Source organism: Macaca mulatta, chromosome 14, assembly GCF_049350105.2.
Source record: "Macaca mulatta isolate MMU2019108-1 chromosome 14, T2T-MMU8v2.0, whole genome shotgun sequence".
In the NCBI taxonomy this organism is placed as follows: Eukaryota; Metazoa; Chordata; class Mammalia; order Primates; family Cercopithecidae; genus Macaca; species Macaca mulatta.
This window is the reverse complement of record NC_133419.1, coordinates 78,040,729-78,064,517: the sequence shown is the minus strand read 5'-3', so window position 1 is coordinate 78,064,517 and position 23,789 is coordinate 78,040,729. Positions and strand designations below refer to the sequence as shown.

At 41.7% G+C, this 23,789-nt stretch overlaps 1 protein-coding gene across 5 annotated transcripts; it reads left to right on the top strand.

Moving 5' to 3' along the window:
• The first annotated feature begins 638 nt into the window (after positions 1-638).
• CLNS1A (chloride nucleotide-sensitive channel 1A) lies at positions 639-23,765 on the top strand. 5 transcript variants are annotated; one of them, XR_013404198.1, is made up of 8 exons: positions 639-856; positions 8,454-8,590; positions 12,032-12,133; positions 12,796-12,903; positions 15,509-15,682; positions 20,113-20,202; positions 21,115-21,961; positions 22,512-23,765. XR_013404198.1 is itself a non-coding variant. In XM_028833858.2 (7 exons), the coding sequence occupies exons 1-6, from the start codon at positions 732-734 to the stop codon at positions 20,178-20,180; spliced, it is 714 nt and encodes a 237-aa protein (XP_028689691.1). In that variant the 5' UTR covers positions 639-731; the 3' UTR covers positions 20,181-20,202; positions 23,220-23,765. The 5 variants fall into 5 exon arrangements, 4 of the variants coding, with proteins under 4 accessions (XP_028689691.1, XP_028689692.1, XP_077820132.1 ...); XM_028833858.2 differs by lacking the exon at positions 21,115-21,961 and having other exon boundaries at positions 23,220-23,765; XM_028833859.2 differs by having other exon boundaries at positions 21,115-23,765.
• Positions 23,766-23,789: the final 24 nt, after the last annotated feature.

Here is a 23,789-nt window from a genome sequence, read left to right as displayed (position 1 = left end):
TATCCTCTTGCCCTGAGTCAGTTCCTGGGTTGCGGGGGAGGGGGCACAAGATCACATAGCCAGTTTATGCATCTGGTGGTGCCAGCTGATCCATCAAGTGTAGGGTCTGCAACATATCTTAAGCACCGATCTTAAGTGCAGTTTAGGGAGGGTCAGAATCTTGTGGCCTCCAGCTGTAATTTCTAAATTACAAAATTTCTAATCTTTGGCTGATTTGTTAGTCCTACAAAGGCAGTCCAGCCCCCAGGCAAGAAGGAAGTTTGTTTTGGAAAAAGGCTGTCATCATCTTTGTTTTAAAACTTCAAACTGTAAACTAAGTTCCTCCCAAAGTTAGTTCAGCCTATACGAGGAATGAACAAGGACAGCTTGGAGGTTAGAAACAACATGGATTTGGGTAGGTCAGATTGCTTTCAGTGTCTCAGTTACAATTTTGCAATGGTGATTTCACTGTGACAATCTTGAGGGACTTCCCACAGAACCCTCAGTTCTTGAAGCCCAAAGCCTCAGAAATGGCGAGGAAGAACGAGAGGGGTGTTAAACTCCACACGGTCTTAGCCGACCTCCGACGCTTTTCCTAGAATGTCTCATCTCTATGGTCGACGGCGTTCAGATTCCGGGGCAGACTAAGTTGTTCTTCCGGGGTGAGTGCCTCTTCCAGGGCGAGCGGTGTGGTGCACGCATTGCTGTGTTCTAACTCCCTCAGGGGCTGTGTTGTCGCACTTTCTGCTGCTATGAGCTTCCTCAAAAGTTTCCCGCCGCCTGGGCCGGCGGAGGGGCTCCTGCGGCAACAACCAGACACCGAGGCTGTGCTGAACGGGAAGGGCCTCGGCACTGGTACCCTTTACATCGCTGAGAGGTAGGGTTCCCGGTCCCCAGCGCCGGCCTCCTGCGTGCCACCCTCTTCCTTGCTGGAGCAGGCGGTGCGAAGGAGCCGGGCAAGGGGCGGCCTGGAGGGCTGCTGGGAGCGGGGGCGCGTGTCCGGGACGCCTCAGGGATACCTGTACCGGCTGGAAGGCTCGATTTTTCTAGCACTCTTCCCGAGTCTTCCATTCTCTATTTTCTCGGGCCGGAATTTCCCCTCATGGATTGTGCTTTTGTTTTTTTGTTTTGTTTTTTTAAACTCGCCTTTTACTGGAGGTCTGGCGCGTGCGTTGCCCTTAACGCACGGTCTCGTTTTAAGAGTCTGAAGTGTGCCTGTCTTTCCGGATGAACAGATGCAGGAGATGTTCCCCTCTGCAGGATACGTAGTTTCAGAGCCGAGTGTGGAGGACTTTGAAAGTTTGGTTACACAATATAGATTTTTTCTGTAGGAATAGTAAGGAGAGGAACATCCTTAACTCGACACAGACAGGGGTCATATGCAGAGGTACCAGACTCCCGTTTTGGGGTCCTGGAAGGAGTTGCCCTTTTATTTGGCCACCTGGAGCACTTTGGTATTTTCACAGTCAGATAGATCTACCTTAAATATTGTGGTTGTAGAACCGAGGTCCCTGTTTCCTTGACATTTAGTTCTCTTTATTTTGAAGCCTGTAATGACACATTTAATCTTTCCTGCCCTTCAGATATGTGTTGCTTCCCCTTTTGCTCCATCACTTGTCGACAGCCAGAGAAAATTCTCTAAGAACTCATGTGATTACTTTGGAACCACCTGTAAAATCCGGGATAATCTCCCTATGTTGCTGTCCACTGGTAACCTTAATTAGGTTTGCGAAGTCCCTTTTGCTGTGTAATATAACATATTCACACGCATGACACCAGAAACTGAAGGTCGTGGGGGCCAAAATTTTGCCTACCACAGAATCCAGAGCACAAAAACTGTAAAGAACTGTTGCTTTAAAGGGAAATTTAGACATTGAACAAGGCTTAGGCTTCAGGCCAGTCACTGAGATAGGACATATGGGTGGTAGGAAAAGCAAGATTGAGGTGAGAGGCAGATAATGAGTTTGGTCAGGACATGTGTGGAGTAGTTGTACATACGAGTGTGTGTTGGGCCGGGCGCGGTGGCTCACACCTGTAATCCCAGCACTTTGGGAAGCTGAGGCAGGCGGATCGCCCCAGAAGTTCGAGATTAGCCTGGGTAACATGGCGAAACCCAGTCTCTACAAAAAATACAAAAGTTAGCCAGGCATGGTGGCGGCCTGTAGTCCTAGCTACTCAGGAAACTGAGATGGGAGGATCACCTGAGTCCAGAAGGTTGAGGCACGGTGAGCCGTGATTGTGCCCCTGCACTCCAGCCTAAGTGACAGAGTGAGACCTTGTCTCAAAAAAAAAAAAAAAAAAAAAAAAAAGAGTGTGTGTCTTGGGAAAGTGGTATTAAAGATAGATGTTTGGAAGTCGTTGAAGTATTAGTGTATACTCATGGAAATGGATTAACTATCTCAGAAGAGAAGAGGACCAAGTGTAGAACCCTAGGGACACACCTTTGGGTGGGTCATAGAAGAAGAGACTTGAGAAAGGAGGAAGGAGCAGTCAAAACAAAATATGAAGAGCGTATATTGAGTATTGACAAGGAAATCTTTGATATTTGGGGAAAGCAGTTTCTTTGAAGTGATGGAAGATGGAGCACAGATACATTCCTAGTTCCCAGGCATTCCTTTTTTATTCATGACATTTCTGTATGTTGACACTTCGTTCAATATTATAACTCCTTTTGAGGGACAGTCCTGTATTGGTTTTTGCATTTTGAAAAATTTCAAACCTACGGTCCGGTGCGGTGGCTCACGCCTGTAATTCCAGCACTTTGGGAGGCGGAGGCGGGCAGATCACCTGAGGACAGGAGTTCAAGACCAGCCTGGCCAACATGGTGAAACCTCATCTCTACTAAAATACAAAAATTAGCCGGGTGTGGTGGCAGGCATCTGTAATCTCAGCTACTTGGGAGGCTGAGACAGAAGAATTGCTTGAACCCGAGAGGCGGAGGTTGTAGTGAGCCGAGATCATGCCATTGCACTCCAGCCTGGGTGACAGAGACTGTCTCAAAAAAAAAAAAAGAAAAATTTCAAACCTAAAGAAAAGTTGTAAGTGTTATTACTACCCATACACCCTTCACAAAGATTTATTAGTTAACATTTTGCCATGTTTGTCTGTTTTTCTTTTTTTTCTGAGCCATTTGAGAATTGCAGACATGTTTTCTACTTCCTGTTCAGAAGAACAGGGACATTATCTTGTATAACCACAATACAATTCTCACACCAAGGAAGTATAACTCTTTTTAAGTTCTTACCAGTTTTTTAAAAATTCTTAGCCTGGACAAGGTGGCTCACACCTGTAAATTCCTGCTCTTTGGAAGGCCAAGGTGAGCAGATCGCTTGAGCCCAGGAGTTGTTGACCAGCCTGGGCAACATGACAAAACCCTGTCTCTACAAAGAATACAAAATTGCAAAAATTAGCCGGTCATGGTTGCATGTACCTGTAGTCGCAGCTACTATGGGGGGCTGAGGTGGGAGGATTACTTAAGCCTGGGAAGTTGAGGCTACAGTGAGCTGTGATCATGCCACTACATTCCAGCCTGGGTGACACAGTGAAACCTTGTCTCTTAAAAAAATTAAAAATTATTTGTTTCAGCTTTTCACAAACAAATCTCTTATGTTTCTTCTTTAAGATTATTTTTTATTTATTTATTTTTTTTTGAGACAGAGCCTCGCTCTGTTGCCCAGGCTGGAGTGCAGTGGTGCGATTTCGGCTCACTGCAACCTCCACCTCCTGGGTTCAAGTGATTCTCCTGCCTCAGCCTCCCAAGTAGCTGGGATTACAGACGTGCTCCACCACGCCCAGCCAATTTTTGTATTTTTAGTAGAGACGGGGTTTCACCATGTTGGTCAAGCTGGTCTCGAACTCCTGACCTCATGATCCATCCGCCTCGGCCTCCCAAAGTGCTGGAATTACAGGCATGAGCCGCTGCGGCAGGCCAAGATCATTTTTTGTGTGTGAAACATAAATACAAAAAAAAGAGTATAAATACACACACATACTGTATACATGTATATACAGTCCAGCAGTTCTTCCTCTGAGGCATTGAGGGAGAATGCCCAGAGATAACAAAGCTGGAGAAGAAGACAGTCATGTTCATGAGTTTGGCTTATAGCCTTTAGGCTTTGGTGAAACTATTTAGTTTGAGGCAGAGAGGGACAGCAACAGATTAGGTTTTGGCTAGACTTGGTTTTAGTCTCTCAGATTTGTGTTGAAAGAGTTAGAATCTCCGACTTATTTCAGAGCTTAGTTTTTTATAGGAAGTTGCATTTTCTTTTTTTTTTTTTGAAACAGAATTTCACTCTTGTTGCCCAGGCTGGAGTGCAATGGTAAAATCTCGGCTCAGTGCAACCTCTGCCTCCCTAGTTCAAGAGATTCTCCTGCCTCAGCCTCCTGAGTAGCTGGGATTATAGGCATGTGCCACCACGCCCAGCTAATTTTGTATTTTTAGTAGAGATGGGGTTTCTGCATGTTGGTCAGACTGGTCTCAAACTCCCGACCTCAGGTGATCCGTCCACCTCGGTCTCCCAAGATTACAGGCATTAGCCACTGCATCTGGCCAGGAAGTTGAATTTTTATCCAAATAAGGAAGATACAGAGGCATGAATAATATAAAATCATTTAAAACAGGTAAAATAGGTTATCACATTAAAATTAGGTAATTTAAACATAAATTTTTTTTGTATCTCATTCCAAAATTAATTTTAAACCAAATAATTAAGTTAACCTAAATTCAAGACCTCTCGTAGCTTCCTGTCCTGTTTTTCATCCCATGCTGGGAATAAAGGACACTGACCATACTTGTGCAAAAGCATTTGAATTCAGCAAAACATTTTCTCTACGTGTTTACTTGGTTTCTAATTCTTCTTGTCTTTCCCTTTTGACTCACAGTTTCTTTGAAACTGGGTATGGTTAATTAGATATTTTAGAAGGATTTCTTCTAGAATATATACAAAGAGTAAATGAAAATCAGAATTTAATGATCAGACAAAACAGTTATATTTTTAGATGATACAGTGAAATCTTTTATGTTTCTCTACAGCACTTTAAAAGTTATAACTTGAATACTTTGAGTAGATTTATTACAATCTCATCCCAGCAAACTTTAATGGCAGCCTATTTCATCGTGGCCTCTGCTAAAATTAGAAAATCTGGTGGTGGTACAACGAATAATTTACGTGCAATAGGATTTAATTTGTTGTTAATAGCTATTTGTTAAAATTAAAATTGCCAGATAAATGAATGTACTGTCAAATCTCTTTTTTTTTTTTTTTTTTTTTTTGAGATGGAGTCTCCCCACTGTCGCCCAGGCTGGAGTGTGGTAGTGTAATCTTGGTTCACTGCAACCTCTGCCTCCTGAATTCAACCAATTCTCCTGCCTGAGCCTCCCGAGTAGCTGGAATTACAGGTGCCTGCCACCACACCCAGCTAATTTTCGTATTTTTAATAGAGACAGGGTTTCGCCATGTTGGTAGGCTGGTCTGGAACTCCTGACCTCAGGTGATCCATCCACCTCAGCCTCCCAAAATGCTGGGATTACAGGCGTGAGTCACCACGCTCGGCCTATAATGTCAAATCTTTTTTAACATAGTAACATGCTGTTGGAAAAAATAAGTTGTTGAAAGTAAGTTGTTTTTCCATTTAAAAATATCTGTGAATATTAATATATGATATGCCTTTGTAAATCTGAAAAGGTAAAATACAGAAGCCTAGGGGTTTCTTTTCTTTTTTTATTAAAAAAAAAAATTTAACCATTAGAGTAAGTGTTTTTAAGTGTGGAACTTGGCTTCTGTCCTGTAGAGTGCATAATCCCAGTTCATGTAAAAGATTATGAGAGCTCCATAGCAAATGCTGTGCAGAGGAGCATTTTATTCTCTCTGCACTAGTAAGGAATTACAGAGTTATTATTATGGCTTTTAAAAGTAAAGGCCATAATTTGATAGGCACTGATTCTATGTTTAGGTTTCAGTTTTTCCATGTCCTCATTCAAGTTTTATGGCTCTGGATATTTGAAATTATTTTGGACACCCAAATTTGGAATGTTTCTTTCTGAATTGTGATAATGCCAGAAAATTTTTGAGATCAGAAAAGGGCAGTTTATTTGCTTTAAAATCATATAGCTTTTGTAGGGGACTCATGATACTTGGGTATTATTTCATCTCCACATTAAAAGGAAGGCAGTGAGCAGGAAAGATGCATATAGTACATAACTCATTACATAATACAATGTTTCTTTGGAACCAGTAGGAATGAGTTGTTCTGGAAAATAATTTGTAGAGGTTTTATCACTTTTAGCTCTTTAAGATTTATCACTTTTAGGCCAGGTGCAGTGGCTCAGGCTTGTAATCCCAGCACTTTGGGAGGCCGAGGTGGCAGATCACCCAAGGTCGGGAGTTTGAGACCAGCCTGACCATCATGACCATCATGGCAAAACCCTGTCTCTACTAAAAATACAAAAATTCGCGAGATGTGGTGTCACAGGCCTGTAATCCCAGCTACTTGGGAGGCTGAGGCAGGAGAATCGCCTGAACCCCGGAGGTGGAGGTTGCAGTGAGCCAAGATCATGCCACTGCACTCCAGCCTGGGTGACAAAGCGAGACTTCATCTCAAAAAAACAAAAACAAAGATTTATCACCTTTAAGCTTCTTAGATTTCCTTTACTTTTTTTTTTTTAAAATAAGAATGTTGAATGGAAATCTTTCCATATGACAGTGCATATACTTTTGCCTTTTTAAAGTAAACAATTACATAAGTTTTAGTATATTTGCAGATTTGTACAGTTATCACCACAATCTAATAATCTGCCTTTGTTTTGGTAATGCTTTTGGTAACTGAGGGTCAGGCGTGTTTAACACTCATAGTATGTGGTTAGACATTGATTTCCTTTAGGGGAACTGTGGTGTAAAGTTCATCCTCCCCTTCCACTGAACATGAATGATCTCAGACTGTCACACTGTCATTGTTCCTGCCCAAGGCAGTCCTAGGTTCTCCTGTTTTACTTTTGTTTTTGCTTGGTTAAAAATTAGACAGCCAGGCTTGTTAAAATTGTATAGAATATAGAATGATACATGGGTCTTACTTCATTAACTTTTAAAAATAATTCATATAACATACCGTTTAACCATTTAAACATACAATTCAGTAGTTTTTAGTCTGTTTACAGTATCGTGCAATTATCACCACAATTTTAGAATATTTTCTTCACCCCAAAAAGAACCTGGTACCCATTAGCAGACATTCCTATTTCCTTCTAGCCCTAGGCAACCACTGTATTGCATTAACATTTTTTTTTTTAGCTTCTTCAGGATTTTTTACTTTTTTTCTGCTAAGTGGTACAGATGGATGAAATATTATCAGAAAATTAGTTAGCCTCTACTGAAAGCTCAACATACTGATTTTGGTGATGTGCTTCCTTTGGTACACCAATAAAATATTTGCATTTGACCACATTTGAGGGAAAACTAGGCCTAGCTTTTCTGTGGCTTTCTCTTAAAGATGTTGAATAAATGAGAGGCTTCAGGGAGTCTGTCTCTCAAGGTAATAAATATTCCCTGAGTTGCGGTGAGTGTGATGACACCCATTTATGTCTTTTAGTGTAGGATTCATGGAGAAACGAATGATTACCAAGGATTTATTGCATACTTACCTCCTGAGCTCTTTGTTAATGGTTTTGAAGAATGTTAAATAAAGGAATGTGACGAGTCCTGCTGTCAAATAGCTCATATTCCATAAGGGCACATATAAGACTCACTACCACAGAGTTAAGTACTAAAATTTGCAAATCAGAAAAAGAAGAGGTCTTTATGGACTGGTGTAGTTGAAGGGAGGCCTCATGGAAGAGGGGAGGATTTGCAAAAGCAAAGAGGGTATTTGAAGACATATCAAAAAAGAAGAAGCTTGAAAGTCATAGAAACATACATGTGACTGAGGAAAATGGAATTTCAAGTCTGTTTGAATTTATAGCTAGAGGGAAAGAGACTTTAACAGAATTGATCTTAAAGAAAATTCGATTTCCACTACTGAATTTTCTTTTTTTTTTTTTTTTTTTTTTTGAGACGGAGTCTCACTCTGTCACCCAGGCTGGAGTGCAGTGGCCGGATCTCAGCTTCCTGCAAGCTCTGCCTCCCGGGTTCACACCATTCTCCTGCCTCAGCCTCCCGAGTAGCTGGGACTACAGGCGCCGGCCACCTCGCCCGGCTAGTTTTTTGTATTTTTTAGTAGAGACGGGGTTTCACCATGTTAGCCAGGATGGTCTCGATCTCCTAACCTCGTGATCCGCCCGTCTTGGCCTCCCAAAGTGCTGGGATTACAGGCTTGAGCCACCGCGCCTGGCCTGAATTTTCTTATTTTATGAACATTTCTAAAAAAGTAAGCTTGAATTTATTTATATGCATAAAGGTGTCCAAGCTGAACTTTTATGTACTTTGTGATATTACATTAGGATTTACTTTCTAAAACTAATCTACTTAAAACATGTTTTTCAGCCGCCTGTCTTGGTTAGATGGTTCTGGATTAGGATTCTCACTGGAATACCCCACTATTAGTTTACATGCATTATCCAGGGACCGAAGTGACTGTCTAGGAGAGCATTTGTATGTTATGGTGAATGCCAAATTTGAAGGTATGTATGGTGTAATTTAATCTAATGCCTCCTTTGATAGCAAATTATATTTTAAAAAAGAGTGTTTGATAATAATCAATGTAACATTGAGGCCATTGACTCATTTTGGATAGTAGTTTATTAAGCAAAATTTCAGCACAGCAACTTGGACAGTTGAAGTTTTCATAATGGACGTTTGTGTGTGTCTGTATATATTTCTATATATTTACACTTAGAATTCTTCATTTATTATGGATATGTATTTCTAACTTTCCTCTAAAGTTTCACTGTTTATTCTGCCTTTCTCTTTTTAAAAGGCACCCTTAGAGACTTGGATCAGTATACCCTGTGCTTCTGAGAATTTAAGATAGAACTGTTCTGTTTTGTTACAATAGTGGTTATCAGTGGGTGTAGGGGGAATATATTTTTCATAGACCTCCACCAGCCTCACCATTCCCCCACATTTGGCAGTGACATTTTGGTTGAAAGAGGAAGGATATTATTGGCATCTAGCAGTTAGATGCCAAGGGTGCTATTATTGTACTAAATATTCTGCTATGCGCAGATGGTCCCCCACAACAAAGAATTATTCCATCCAAATGTCAGTGGTGCCAAGGTTGAGAAACTGTAGGATATAAAGATTTTCAAGTTTTGCTTTGGGATAATTGCAAAGACTTGTAAAAATCTAGTGAAGATGTTCATGTTTAAAATAATGGGTTGCTTTTCTTTGAAGCAGTGTGTAAGAGACAATCCCATTTATTTACCTATAAGACTATTGCTCTTTCAAATTGGGATTTTAATATGGTTCCAGATATAATAATATGATCATTTATATTCAGTTGTGACACTATTTAGTAATTCTTAGGACTTTTGGCAAGCCCTGCCTCATTAAGTGGTAATGACTGATTCAGCTATCTGAAAATATTTTTGTTATAAGATTTCCAATTCTTGCCGTTGGAAAAGGTTCAAAGACATTTAAAAATCTAGTGAAGTCTGAAAAAGAGGATTAGGAAAAGTAAAAGGCTGTTAACCCTGGGGTGTAGTAGTGTAGTAAGACTTCCTAATAAGGCATTAGATACAAAATTTGCTTTTCATCTAAGTAAATGCAACTATGATTTTATAACTAAGAATATCATGTGTCATGTTTAGTTTAAAGCATTCATTGATTTCCAGAAATGCAAAACCTTAGAGGTACTCTTGCCAGTCAGCTCCAAATGCTGGTGTGAAATGGCCCTAAATAGTGACGGGCATTGGAGGTGGGAAAGGTACATATCAAGAGAAAGGCTTAGGAAATAGTGTTTAATAATAAAGGGCAAAAGCACATTGAATAAGAAAACTCTGTCATTAGGCCGGGCACAGTGGCTCACACCTGTAATCCCAGCACTTTGGGAGGCCGAGGCAGGCGGATCACCTGAAGTCAGGAGTTGGAGACCTGCTTGGCCAACATGGTGAAATCCTGTCTCTACTAAAAATACAAAAATTAGCTGGGCCTGGTGGCGGGCGCCAGTAATCCCAGCTACTTGGGAGGCTGAGACATGAGAATCGCTTAAACCCAGGACGTGGAGGTTGCAGTGAGCTGAGATTGCACCACTGCACTCCGGTCTGGGCAACAGAGCGAGACTCTGTTGAAAAAAAAAAAAAAAGTAAAAACTCTGTCATTAACTTGCTAGGCAAGTCATTTGCATCTCTCTGAGCCTGAATTTCATCCAGAAAGGTTAAGGGAGTATATTGGTCTCTGGTTCTCAAACTCAAGACTAACGGATACATATTAGAAATACGTGGGAAGCTTGTTTAAAATGCAAATGCTGTAAGTCCTAAACTAGGAAAAAGCAGTTCAGTAGGTTTTAGGGTGTGTGTTTTAAATATGTGCTCTATAATCTTACAGAGTCTATATGATTATTTGATTGTAATTGATGTGATTATGATTAATCCTTTCTTAGTAAAATATGCAGGATTTCCTATCTTACTAGAAATTAGTATCTTCCTGGGTCACATTTATTTCACTAATTCTCCAGTTTTTTTTATTTTTTTGAGATGGAGTCTTGCTCTGTTGCCAGGCTGGAGTGCAGTGACGCGATCTCAGCTCACTGCAACCTCCGCCTCCCGGGTTCAAACGATTCTCCTGCCTCAACCTCCTGAGTAGCTGGGATTACAGGCACCCACCGCCATGCCTGGCTAATTTTTTTTTGTATTTTAGTAGGAACGGTGTTTCACTGTGTTGGCCAGGATGGTCTCGATCTGCTGATCTCATGATCCGCCCACCTCAGCCTCCCAAAGTGCTGGGATTACAGGTGTGAGCCACCTCGCCTGGCCCTCCAGTTCTTTTTATCTTAAACTCCTCTCATAAATTACACATGCTTGAATCATATTTTCCCAGCCTTTGTTCCTCACATTCTGATTCTCCAAATTCCAAGATTATTTTTCTCTTTGGCATACCTCTATAAGTCTCTTTATAAATGACCATCAGGACCGAGCACAGTGGTTCACATCTGTAATCCCAGCATTTTTTTTTTGAAACGGAGTCTCACCCTGTCACCCAGGCTGGAGTGCAATGGCGTGATCTTGGCTCAGTGGCTCACACCTGTAATCCCAACCTTTTTTTTTTTTCTTTTTTTTTTCTTGAGACGGCGTCTCGCCCTGTCACCAAGGCTGGAGTGGAATGCTGTGATCTTGGCTCACTACAACCTCCGCCTCCTGGGTTCAAATGATTCTCCTGCCTCAACCTCCTGAGTAGCTGGGATTACAGGCGCCCACCGCCATGCCTGGCTAATTTTTGTATTTTTAGTAGAGACGGGGTTTCACCATGTTGGCCAGGCTGGTCTCGAACTCCTGACCTCGTGATCCGCCCGCCTCGGGATTACAGTGCTGGGATTACAGTCCTGAGCCACCACGCCCAGCCACAATCCCAGGATTTTGAAAGGCCAAGACAGGACGATCACTTGAGCCTAGGAGTTTGAGACCAGCCTGGGCAAATCGTAAGACCCCATCTCAAAAAAACAAAAATTAGCAGGGTGTGGTGGCAAGTGTCTGTAGTCCTAGCTGCTTAGTAGGCTGAGGTGGGAGGATCGCTTGAGCCTGAGAGGGCAAGGGTGTTCAGTCTGGGCAACAAAACAAGTCCCAGTCTTAGAAAAAAAAAAGATGACCATTAGCTCGTTGTGGATGAGATTAGATTATCTTAAAAATAACCTTAAAAATTCATTCCCGGCAAGGCGTGGTGACTCACGCTTGTAATCCCAGCAGTTTGGGAGACCGAGGTGGGTGGATCTAGAGGTAAGGCGATCGAGGCAACGCTTTTCTAGGATGCTCACTGGATAAATAATCAGGATTTTTCAACCATAATTGGAAATAAATTTGTCAACCATAATTGGAAATTAAAACTGAATTGCAGTATTCAGATTTATCAATACGCTTCATTTTTTAAAAGTCAAATAATGACATTAAAGGGGTGTTTTTATTTTCTAGAAGAATCAAAAGAACCTGTTGCTGATGAAGAAGAGGAAGACAGTGATGATGATGTTGAACCTATTACTGAATTTAGATTTGTGCCTAGTGATAAATCAGCATGTGAGTGTTCTACAGTATTGATTCTTCCCCTTTTATGTACCAAGCATTCCCAATTCACACACACACACGCACACACACACACACACACACACACCCTCTCACCTTTACCACCATTACCTCCATTTTACTACTTTTTCTTCATTTTAGCATTGGTAATATTGAGGACCAAATACTTATTAACATCAAAGGTTGTGAATGTAGTGAGAATATTGTAGACACTGTGTTATCTGGGTTTATTTTGTGAATGGACTCTTGTTAGTTTTACTGATTGGTGCTGTTGACTTAATCTCACCTGCTGGATGGCAGAGGAGTTACAGCAGTTTTAAAGTGGAAGATCTCAGGATGGCTGGAAAGAGCCCTATCAGCTGAGAGGGGCTTCACCCTGATGCCAGCAGTCTTACCAGGACTCTGACCCTTTTTTCTTGGAAAACCCCATGAGCCATGAAGAGATCGTAATAATCTCTCATAATGAACTCTTACTATTTTATGACTTGTCCTTTGCTTCAGCCGCTTTCAAGATTGATTTTACAATTTGGCAAGTTTGTAAATACTGTGGCCTTTTGTGTACCCATTAAATTTATTGGCACTGATGGTTATTTTTATTATAAAATTTTATTCTACATTGAAAAAAAAATTGGTTACAGTTTAATTCCCTTGTTCAGTGGAGGCAATGTTCACTGCAATGTGCGAGTGCCAGGCCTTGCATCCAGATCCTGAGGATGAGGATTCAGATGACTACGATGGAGAAGAATATGATGTAGAAGCACATGGTTAGTGAAATGGATTTTAAAGTGTTTTTTTGTTTGTTTAGTGTTTCATTGTAAGCATTTATTTGTATTAAGGGTAGAGGATTATAGTTCTTTATATGTCTGTAAAATATGCAGTATGGTAAGATTATTTTTATTATTATTATTTTTGAGACGGAGTTTTGTTCTTGTTGCCCAGGCTGGAGTGCAATGGTGTGGTCTCGGCTCACCGCAACCTCCACCTCCCAGGTTCAGGTGATTCTCCTGCTTTAGCCTTCCAAGTAGCTGGGATTACAGGCATGCGCCACCACGCCAGGCTAATTTTGTATTTTTAGTAGAGATAGGGTTTCTCCGTGTTGGTCAGGCTGGTCTTGAACTCTCGACCTTAGGTGATCCGCCTGTCTCGGCCTCCCAAAGTGCTGGTATTATAGGCGTAAGCCACTGCACCTGGCCGGTAAGATTATTATTGAAAGAGAATGACACAGTAGTACACTTTATGCCAAAGCCCTTTGCAACAGACAAATTTTTGAGGGTAAAAAATAGAGATTGTTGGGAAGAATGGATAAGTAGAGCATATGGAAGGAAAGAAAATGGTAGATAGGAAACTGGATAGTCAGGAAAGTCTTTTAAGCTGAGGCAACTGCCCCCAGGGAACAAGCTTCCCTCTCTACACCTTGAGAACCTGGATCATTTATGTTGTTTTATTATTATTATTATTTTGCAACAGGGTCTCGCTCTGATGCCCAGGCTGGTGTGCAGTGGCGTGATTTCTGCTCACTGCAAACTCTGCCTGCTGGGCTCAAATGATTCTCCCAGCTCAGCCTCCTGAGTAGCTGCGACGACAGGCTTGTGCCACCATGCCTGGCTAATTTCTGTGTATTTTTTGTAGAGACTGGGCTTTGCCATATTGCACAAACTGGTCGACTCTTGGGCTCAAGCAAGCCTCTGGCCTTGGCCTCCCAGAATGCTGAGATTACAGGCATGAGCCATCGGGCCTGGCCTGCATCTTTATTTAACATGTTCCTTCAAACAGCTCACTGCCAAGGTCATTTCTTTTTCTCAGAACCATACTTCATTTATTTTTCTCAGAACTATACTTCATTTATTTAAGAACTCTTTCCCATTGCCTTCCCCAGACCAGAATGCAGTCACTAGTGTGATAAGAGTCTTTATAGCTTGAAGTGCTTGCTGTTCTCTTTTCTTTTCCCTACTGGTCTTATGTACACCATTCTGGGTATCCAAAGCCCTTTCTTTCATGTGCACCCACTTCCTGGCCTTAGATAAACACATTTCTGGGATTCTCCATCACATACCTAAATATATCCAAATATATCCTTACTTTTCTGAGATTTTTGAGTGATTTAAAATTTTTTTATTATTTTTGTATGTTGCAGAATTTGATTTTTTTTTTTTTTTGAGATGGAGTCTTGCTCTGTCGCCCAGGCTGGAGTGCAGTGGCGCGATCTCAGCTCTGCAAGCTCCGCCTCCTGGGTTCACACCATTCTCCTGCCTCAGCCTCCCGAGTAGCTGGGACTACAGGCGCCCGCCACCTCGCCCGGCTAGTTTTTTGTATTTTTTAGTAGAGACGGGGTTTCACCATGTTAGCCAGGATGGTCTCGATCTCCTGACCTCGTGATCCGCCCGTCTTGGCCTCCCAAAGTGCTGGGATTACAGGCTTGAGCCACCGCGCCCAGCTAATTTTTTTTTTTTTTCTGTTTTTAAATAGGGTCTAGCACTATTGCCCAGGTTGGAAGGCAGTGGTACCATCACCACCCACTGCAGCCTTGAGCTACTGGACTAAAGCTGTCCCACCCCAGTCTCCCAATTAGCTGAGACTACAAGTGCACACCACTGTGCCTGGCTAATTAAAAAAACATTTTTTTGGAGAGATGAAGTCTTACTGTGTTGCCCAGGCTGATCTTGAACTCCTGGGCTCAAGCAGTCCTCCCACCTCGGCCTCTCAAAGTGCTGGGATTACAGACGTCAGCCACTGTACCTGGCCCTGATTTTTTTTAAGAAAGGAGCATGTTTTTTAATCAGAAAACATCTTCATTATACAAGTTAATGTCAAATTAATTTGTGCTCACTTGTAAAATTCCCACCTCAGGATAATGTAGGACTCTCTCTGACCTTAGGAACACAGTTTTTTTTTCTAGTCCTTGGACATGGAATTCTTTGGGAATTGCTATTTACTGGCTTGTTATCTCTTTTAATAGCCCTAGAGAGTAGGGACATTTTCTTTGTATTTCCATCATCAGCAGTAGCCTATATATGTGTATAAATAAATGTTGAAAAGTATCTTCCTGGAAGCCTATTTGGACTGTATGTTACCTTCAGCAGATTCTTTTTTTTTTTCAAAACAAAATCTTGCTCTGTTGCCCAGGCTGGAGTACAACGGTACAGTCTCGGCTCACTGCAGCCTCCATCTCTGGGGTTCAAGCGATTCTCCTGCCGCAGCCTCCTGAGTAGCTGGGACTACAGTTGCGTGCCACCACGCCTGGCTAATTTTTGTATTTTTAGTAGAGATAGGGTTTCATCGTGTTGGCCAGGCTGGCAGCAGATGCATTATTGATTCCATTTTGTTTTTTCTAATTGTTGTATTTAAACTTTAAGTTTTCTGTTTGTTTAGAACAAGGACAGGGGGACATCCCTACATTTTACACCTATGAAGAAGGATTATCCCATCTAACAGCAGAAGGCCAAGCCACATTGGAGAGATTAGAAGGAATGCTCTCTCAGTCTGTGAGCAGCCAGTATAATATGGCTGGGGTGAGGACAGAAGATTCAATAAGAGATTATGAAGGTGAGTGTTCTTTTGCATTGTGAACAGTCAGATGAGCACTTGGGAAATAAGTTATGGATAGTCATAAAAGTTCTTTTAATAACTAAGAGAAATAATTGACTGTAGTATAGGAAGCAGATACAGAATTACATAGTGTGGGAATGCTTATGTCATTTGTTTTTGGTTATTTTTTTTTTCCTCATTACCAAAATAGTCTGTTCATAGTCAAAAACATTCTTTTAATGTGCGCAGGCAAAGTAGACGTGAAAAAAAAAAAAAGTGTAATTCTAACTGAGAGATATCCACTATTAATTTTCTGTTGCATCTCTGTATTAGTTTACTAGGGCCATTATAACAAAGGGTCATACAGGCTGGGTGGCTCAAACAGAATTTTATTGTCTCATAGTTTTGGAGGCTAGAAGTCCATGGTAGGTTATCTCTGAGGGCTGTCAATTCAGGCATCTCTTCAGGTATACACACACCCACCAAAGCAAGAGAGAGAGAGATTTTAAGAAATTGGCCCACGTGACAGAAGGCTGGCAAGTCCAAAATCTGCAGGGTAAACTGGCAGACTGGAGACCCAGAGAAGAGGTGATGTTGCATTCTGCTGCCTCAGAAGTTCTGCTGGCAGAATCTCTTCTTGCTCAGGGGAGGTGAGTCTTTTTCCTGTTGAGTCCTCCAGCTGATTAAATGAGACTCACCACACTATGCAGGGTAATCTGCTTCACCCAAAGTTCACCAGTTTATAAGGCTAATCTCATCTAAAAAATAACTTCCACAGAAACGTCTAGAATAATGTTTGACCAACTATCTGGACACCATTGCCTAGCCAAGTTGATGCATAAGTTTGACTATCACATCGTTCTTTTTTTTATTTTGAGACGGAGTTTCACTCTTGTTGCCCCAACTGGAGTGCATTGGCATGATCTTGGCTCACTACAACCTCCGCCTCCTGGGTTCAAGCGATTCTCCTGCCTCAGCCTCCTGAATAGCTAGGGTTACTAAGGCGCCTGCCACCACTCCCAACTAATTTTTGTATATTTAGTAGAGACAAGGTTTCACCATGTTGGCTTAAAGTATGCACTGGCAAAGAAGAGGTAGAAAAATTAAATAGAATTCTGAGAGGCATTTACTATTAATTTTCTGTTGCATCTCCTTTCTTGTTTGTGTCCTTTTGTGTGTGTATATACACTGATTCTTTTTGTGTGTGTGTGTGTGTGTGAGAGCAGAGTGTCGCTCTGTTGTCCAGGCCGGAGTACAATGACGTGCCCTCAGCTCACTGCAACCTCTGCCTCCCAGGTTCAAGTGATTCTCCCACCTCAGCCTCCCGAGTAGCTGGGATTACCCACTACTATCATGCCTGGCTAATTTTTGTATTTTTGTAGAGATGGGGTTTCACCATGTTGGCCAGGCTGGTGTCGAACTCCTGACCTCAGGTGATCCGCCTGCCTTGGCCTCCCAAAGTGTTGGGATGATAGGCATGAGTCACTGCACCCAGCCATGATTCTGTCTTATTTATTTATTTAAGACGGAGTCTCACTCTGTCGCCCAGGCTGGAGTACAGTGGCATGATCTTGGCTTACTTCAACCTCCACCTCCTGGGTTTAAGAGATTCTTCTGCCTCAACCTCCTCAGTAGTTGGGATTACAGGCATGCGCTACCACGCCTGGCTAATTTCTGTATTTTTAGTAGAGGTGGGGTTTCACCATGTTGGTCTCAAACTCCTGACCTCAGGTGATCTGCCCGCCTTGGCCTCCCAAAGTGTTGGGATTACAGCATGAGCCACTGTGCCCGGTCAAGATGTTACCTTTTTTTATTACGGTAATTGCCTAAAGAGTGCCATGTGGACGCTTACTTCTTGCCTTATAGCAAATGATTTTAAGGTCATAAATACTTTTTGCTAAGTTGAGATTTTTGGACTTTTATTCAATAAGCCTCATTAACACATTGGAGTTGCCTATATATAAAAATTCTTCAGCCTGTGCCAGTCTCCATCTCTGAAGTCCTGAGCACCCACGTCATTATTTTTGCCAGTGAAACACTTTTAGTGTGGCATTTTTAGTGCTTCATGTGCTCCTTTATAAAGTAAGAGGTGTTTATTGAGCTGTACCAGGTACAGGTAATACAGCAGTACTCAAGGGATGAGGTTACTGACTTCATATCAGTGACATTCTGGTGGAAGAAAAGTTAACAGTACATTGAGATACAGCATTGAGATATAGAAGGTGCTTGGGCAGCTGTGGAATTGTAAGGGCTGGGCCCTTTGCCCAGCCTGGATAGTTAGGGAAAGTGTTAAGTTTCATGGAATAAGTGACATTTAAGTCAAGATCTGAAAGATGTATAGAGATGGCCCAGGTGGGCTGGGCATGTTTTCTCACACCTGTAATCCCAGCACTTTCAATGGCCAAGGTGGGCATATCACAAGGTCAAGAGATCAAGACCATCCTGGCCAACATGGTGAAACCCCATCTCTACTAAAAATACAAAAATTAGCTGGGCATAGTGGCGCATGCCTGTAGTCCCAGCTACTTGGGAGGCTGAGGCAGGAGAATCTCTTGAACCCAGGAGGCAGAGGTTGCAGTGAGCTGAGATCAAGCCACTGCACTCCAGCCTAGTGACAGAGCAAGACTCCGTCTCAAAAAGAAAAAAAAAAAAAGGCCCAGGTGAAGATGTTGAGGGGAGATGCAGGTAAAGGGATTAGTCATGTGCAAAGAAGGGTTCAAGAGACTACTCAGATTTGGGGAACTGAAAGTAGTTCAATGTGAAAGGTAGTTATTATGGTAACAGATAAAGGTAGGATAGTGAACTGGGTAACGTCTTAGAGGAACTCTTAGGTCAGTGGGAATCCATTGAAGAATTTTATTAGTGTTTCAGAAGGTGACTGTGGTTATAATTTGGAAAACTGATTGGGGAAGAAAAATACTGGAGAGAAAAAGAGAAACCCTGTTGTGTGACTTACATATTAAATAAGAGGTGATCACTTAAATTAGGTAGTGGCAGTGAATATCAAAAGACCTGACAGATTTCAGACTCTGAGGAGATAGAAGCAACAGAAGTTAGGGGCTTGGGGTAAGGGTTTCTAGTTTAAATGGATAAGAGGCACCCTTTAGTAAGACTGGAAAAAAAATGGCATTTTTTTTAATGTGGAAAGATGAATAGTTAATTTAGATATGTTAGATTTGCATCTGCAGGTGACGGGGTGCCCTGGGGCTGTGGGCAGAAGACATTTTTTGGTGGGCGGAAGAATTGAGGGGTGACTGGGAGGTGAGGAAGCGAAGAAAACAGCTGTAGATGACTCTTTTTTTCTTTTTGGAGATTTTTTTTTTTTTTTTTTTTGTGCACTTGTGGCCCAGGCTGGAGTGCGATGGTGCAATCTCAGCTCTCTGCAACCTCTGCCTTCCTGGTTCAAACCATTCTCCTGCCTCAGCCTCCCGAGTAGCTGGGATTACAAGCACCTGCCACCATGCCCGGGTAATTTTTTTGTATTTTTAGTAGAGACGGGGTTTCACCATGTTGGCCAGGCTGGTCTCAAACTCCTGACCTCAGGTCATCTACCCACCTTGGCCTCCCAAAGTGCTGGGATTACAGGCATGAGCCACCGTGCCCAGCCAAGACAACCTCCCGTGGGGTATTAGTCTGTTTTCACACTGCTGATAAAGACATACCAAGACTGGGCAATTAACAAAAGAAAGAGGTTTCACTGGACTTACAGTTCCACATGGCTGGGGAAACCTCACAATCATGGTGGAAGGCAAGGAGGAGCAAGTCACATCTTACGTGGAAGGCAGCAAGCAAAAAGAGCTTTTGCAGGAAAACTCCCCCTTATAATAACCATCAGATCTAATGAAACTTACTCATTATTATGAGAAAAGCACGGGAAAGACCTGCCCCATAATTCAGTTACCTCCCACTGGGTCCCTCCCGCAACACATGGGAATTCAAGATGAGATTTGGGTAGGGACACAGCCAAACCGTATCAGGGCTCTTGTTTTTTTCTCTTGTTGCCTCCCCACCTTTTATTTAATGAGATGACAAAAATGGGGAAATAAGCAAAAAGCTTGCTGTACTGATTTTTGTCGTTTCTCCTGAATTATGTTGTAAGCTTTGTGAGGATAGGGCCGTATACATTTAAAAAAAAAAGCCCAGCAGTAAATACTTAGATCTGTAAAGGGTGAACAGTTGATCCTGCATTTGAAAGTTCCTACATAGAGTTATTTTAGTATTGAGGTTGAGAATTTACACAGTAAATGTCACAGACTGATTTTGATGTGGCCTAAATCCCCAGGTAGCATTTTCTTTCTCAGTTTGTCCTTTCAGACTTTTCTTTTCAAAAAAGAGGAAAAAGCAATTCTTACCAGCAGATGGCACTAGCTTCCTTCTGGTAGAAGTTGTAAGTTGCATCTACCTGTTTGAAGCCTTCATAGGGATTGCTCAGTAATTTTTTTGTTTAGATGGGATGGAGGTGGATACCACACCAACAGTTGCTGGACAGTTTGAAGATGCAGATGTTGATCACTGAAAATGATTTATGCAGGTTTAAGGTGAGTAGTTCATTTTCTCCCTTGTCACTGAACATGAAAATCATGTGAAAAGATTACTTCCTACCTTTTTTTTTTTTTCTTTTTTGAGACAGGGTCTTACACTGTCACCCAGGCTAGAGTGCAATGGCATGATCCTAGCTCACTACAGCCTTGAACTCAAGCAGTCCACCTGCCTCACCCTCCCAAGTAGCTGGGACTATAGGCACACCCAGCTTATTTTAAAATTTTTCGTAGAGACAGGGTCTCATTATGTTGCCCAGGCTGGTCTCAAACTCCTGGCCTCAAATGATTCTCCTTCCTCAGCATCCCAAAGTCCTGGGATTACAGCTATGAGCCACTGCGTCCGGCCTATTTCTTTTTCTTTCTTTAAAAAATATTTTTCTTCTTTTAAAGCTCAAATTGTCCCTGACAATTTATTTGCTATTCCATTATTCTGAGAAATATATTGTCCTTTGCCAGCCTAAGTATTTCAACTATATGTTAGATAATAACTGAAGGTCATGTTCATATCATACAGAGCTAGAACTAGTAATTGTAATAGTCCTTTATAAACTGTTGTTAAATTGTTGTTCCTCTTTCCCCACTACAACTTCCTCCTACCTTATAGCATTGTTTTCTTGAATACTGGCTATCCTCCAGTCTTTGAGATGCTCTTGCTATCCTCCTCTTATTTTACTAAAGCATATAATAATAGCGTGGCAAAATTTATATGTTTTGACTTGACTCTGCTACCACTATCAGTCATCCAGTTAAGTTATGAGATCCTTTGTTATTCCCTGCAGTGATAAATACTTCAGAATTCCTTCTCATTTCTTCTGATACAGATTTTATTTCTGAACCTAGTTCTGTAATCATTGGCTTTTCTCCAGTTACAAGTTTTAATTCTTTTACCCCTGTTCTATTTCGTTTCAGAAACCAGCCTTTTAAAGTTCCAGTTAGCTTCCAAGTTACTGCCATTGTGAAAACTGTATAACATTGCTTCTTATACTGACCATGAATTGTGATATTGGACCTCTGCTTTCTTCTCACGTCCTGCCAGTGGAACTATCAGAAAATAACCTCTTAGAGTTCTATGATTTATATCTTCCCTTAAATACTTAATTTTAATTTCCACATTTACATTTGTCAGTGGTAGCCATACAGTCTAATATTAGCAATGTCCCCTCTGTTAAAATCATGTGTTCACATCACTGGAGCTCTGTTAACTTTGATTTTTAGCTCTCCCAGTTCCAATTGTCAGTAACTTCACTGTTCTACTTCATGGGAAATCTTTTGTTATCAACTTAAGTCTTCTTTCCTTATTTCTCGTCACATTATAGCATATTAATTTTTTCAGTTCAGTGATACTTGTTTAGTAACTGTTTTATTGCAGTTAGAAAACAGATTTTGGGGTCTTTGGGCTTTCACATATTTCTTTTGAAGAACAGACTGTTCAGAGAACATCAGCCACTCTTTTATTAATCAGAATCATGAGAAACTCATTTGGTATGTCACTAACAGTTAAACAAATGGCGTGTTACTGCAGTCCTTGGCAAGAATTCTTAGGATTCTTTTTAATGGTGAATTAGCCACAAACTTTTCAATGAGCTTTGTTTTCTGTTTATTTTATCCTAGAGCTCAGAGGCAGAGAATTATTTTATTCATAATGTTTTTTTTTTTGAGATGGAATCTTGCTCTGTCGCCCAGGCTGGAGTGCAGCGGCGTGATCTTGGCTCACTGCAACCTCCACCTCCCGGGTTCAAGCGATTCTCCTGCCTTAGTCTCCCGAGTAGCTGGGACTACAGACGCGTGCCACCACGGCTGGCTAATTTTTGTATTTTTAGTAGAGACGGGGTTTCACCATGTTGGCCAGGATGGTCTTGATCTCTTGATCTCGTGATCCACCTGCCTCGGCCTCTCAAAGTGCTGGGGTTATAAGCATGAGCCACTGCGCCCTGTTTATAATGTATAAACATTGTAAATAATGTTTATACATATTCTTCATCTGGATAATTGATCTGAATTCCAAACAATGTCTACATTTTTTTTTTTTCTGACATGGGAGTCTCACTCTGTCACCCAGGCTGATGTGCAGTGGCACAGTCTCGGCTCACTGCAACCTCTGCCTCCTGGGTTCAAGTGATTCTCCTGCCTCAGCCTCCTGAATAGCTGGGATTACAGGCGCCCACTACCACACCCGGGTAACTTTTTTTTTTTTTTTTTTTTTTGAGACAGAGTTTCACTCTTGTTGCCCAGGCTGAAGTGCAGTGGCGCAATCTCAGCTTGCCAAATCCTCCGCCTGCCGGGTTCAAGCGATTCTCCTGCCTCAGCCTCCCGAGTAGCTGGGATTACAGGCATGTGCCACCACATCCGGCTACTTTTGTACTTTTAGTAGAGATGGGGTTTCTCCATGTCTAGTCAGGCTGGTCTTGAACTCCTGACCTCAGGTTATCCGCCTGCCTCGGCTTCCCAAAGTGCTGGGATTACAGGTGTGAGCCACCACGCCTGGTCCTAATTTTGTATTTTTAGTAGAGACGGGATTTCACCATGTTGGCCAGGCTTGTCTCAAATTCCTGACCTCAGGTGATCCACCCGCCTTGGCCTCCCAAAGTGCTGGGATTACGGGTGTGAGCCACCACACCTGGCTGTGTAAATTTTTAATCATTTAAAATTATACATGCTTCTAAAGAATGAACAAGGTATAAATAATTAGAGTAATTTATGCAGCCGTTTATTAATTTCATGATAATGGAACTAGGACTTCTCAATGCATGAGGTGGGGTGGAGATGGCACATTAATGGTGGAATCACAACTCTGCCACATACTTGTGTACACCTTTGGACAAGGCATATAACTTATTTAATCCTCACTTCCCCCATCTGTAAAGTGGAGAGGATAATAACTACCTTGCAGGGTTGTTGCAGAGGCTGAGATAAAATGTACCTAAGTCCTCTGGCACTCTGTGACTAGGCATTCAATAAATAGTAGCTATTATTATTATTACTATTGTAAACACTGTGAACCTTTTGTTTTTCAGATTCTGCTCCTAACTGTAGGAGAGAACTTGGTGCCTCTTCCACTCTGGAGTGAAGTTGATGAAAGTCTTTTTCCTTTTCCACAATCCAACCTGAACCAGTTCCTTCTTGAGACAGACTATACTGAGACAATAAGTTGTCACCAGCAGAAGATAGATAATATGACCTTTATTAACTTGATGAATTAACTTAACCAAGAGGGTATTTGTAGTTTATTATTTACCCCAAAACTTTCTGTGTCTGGGTACCCTCTGAGTAGGCCTATAATTTCTGCCTTGACTGTGTGCATCTTTTGTAAGCTAGCAGATTTATGTGGTGAAAATGCACAGGAGCTTGGTGTAGGTAGACTGGGTAGGAAAGAGAGAGCTCCTTTTGCCATGTTTTACCAGTCTGCTCTTATAAACTCTTAGGTTATATCCTTTAATTTCCAGCCTTTTAGGTTAGTTTCTGTAACAGAGCAAGTGAGTCTTGGATGAAGTCCTCAAAGTACTTCAAGTGGTAGTTGTTTTGTTTTTGTAATAGCTTAACAAATAAACCTAGGTTTTCTATATTACTGTGCTCTCATTCTTGAC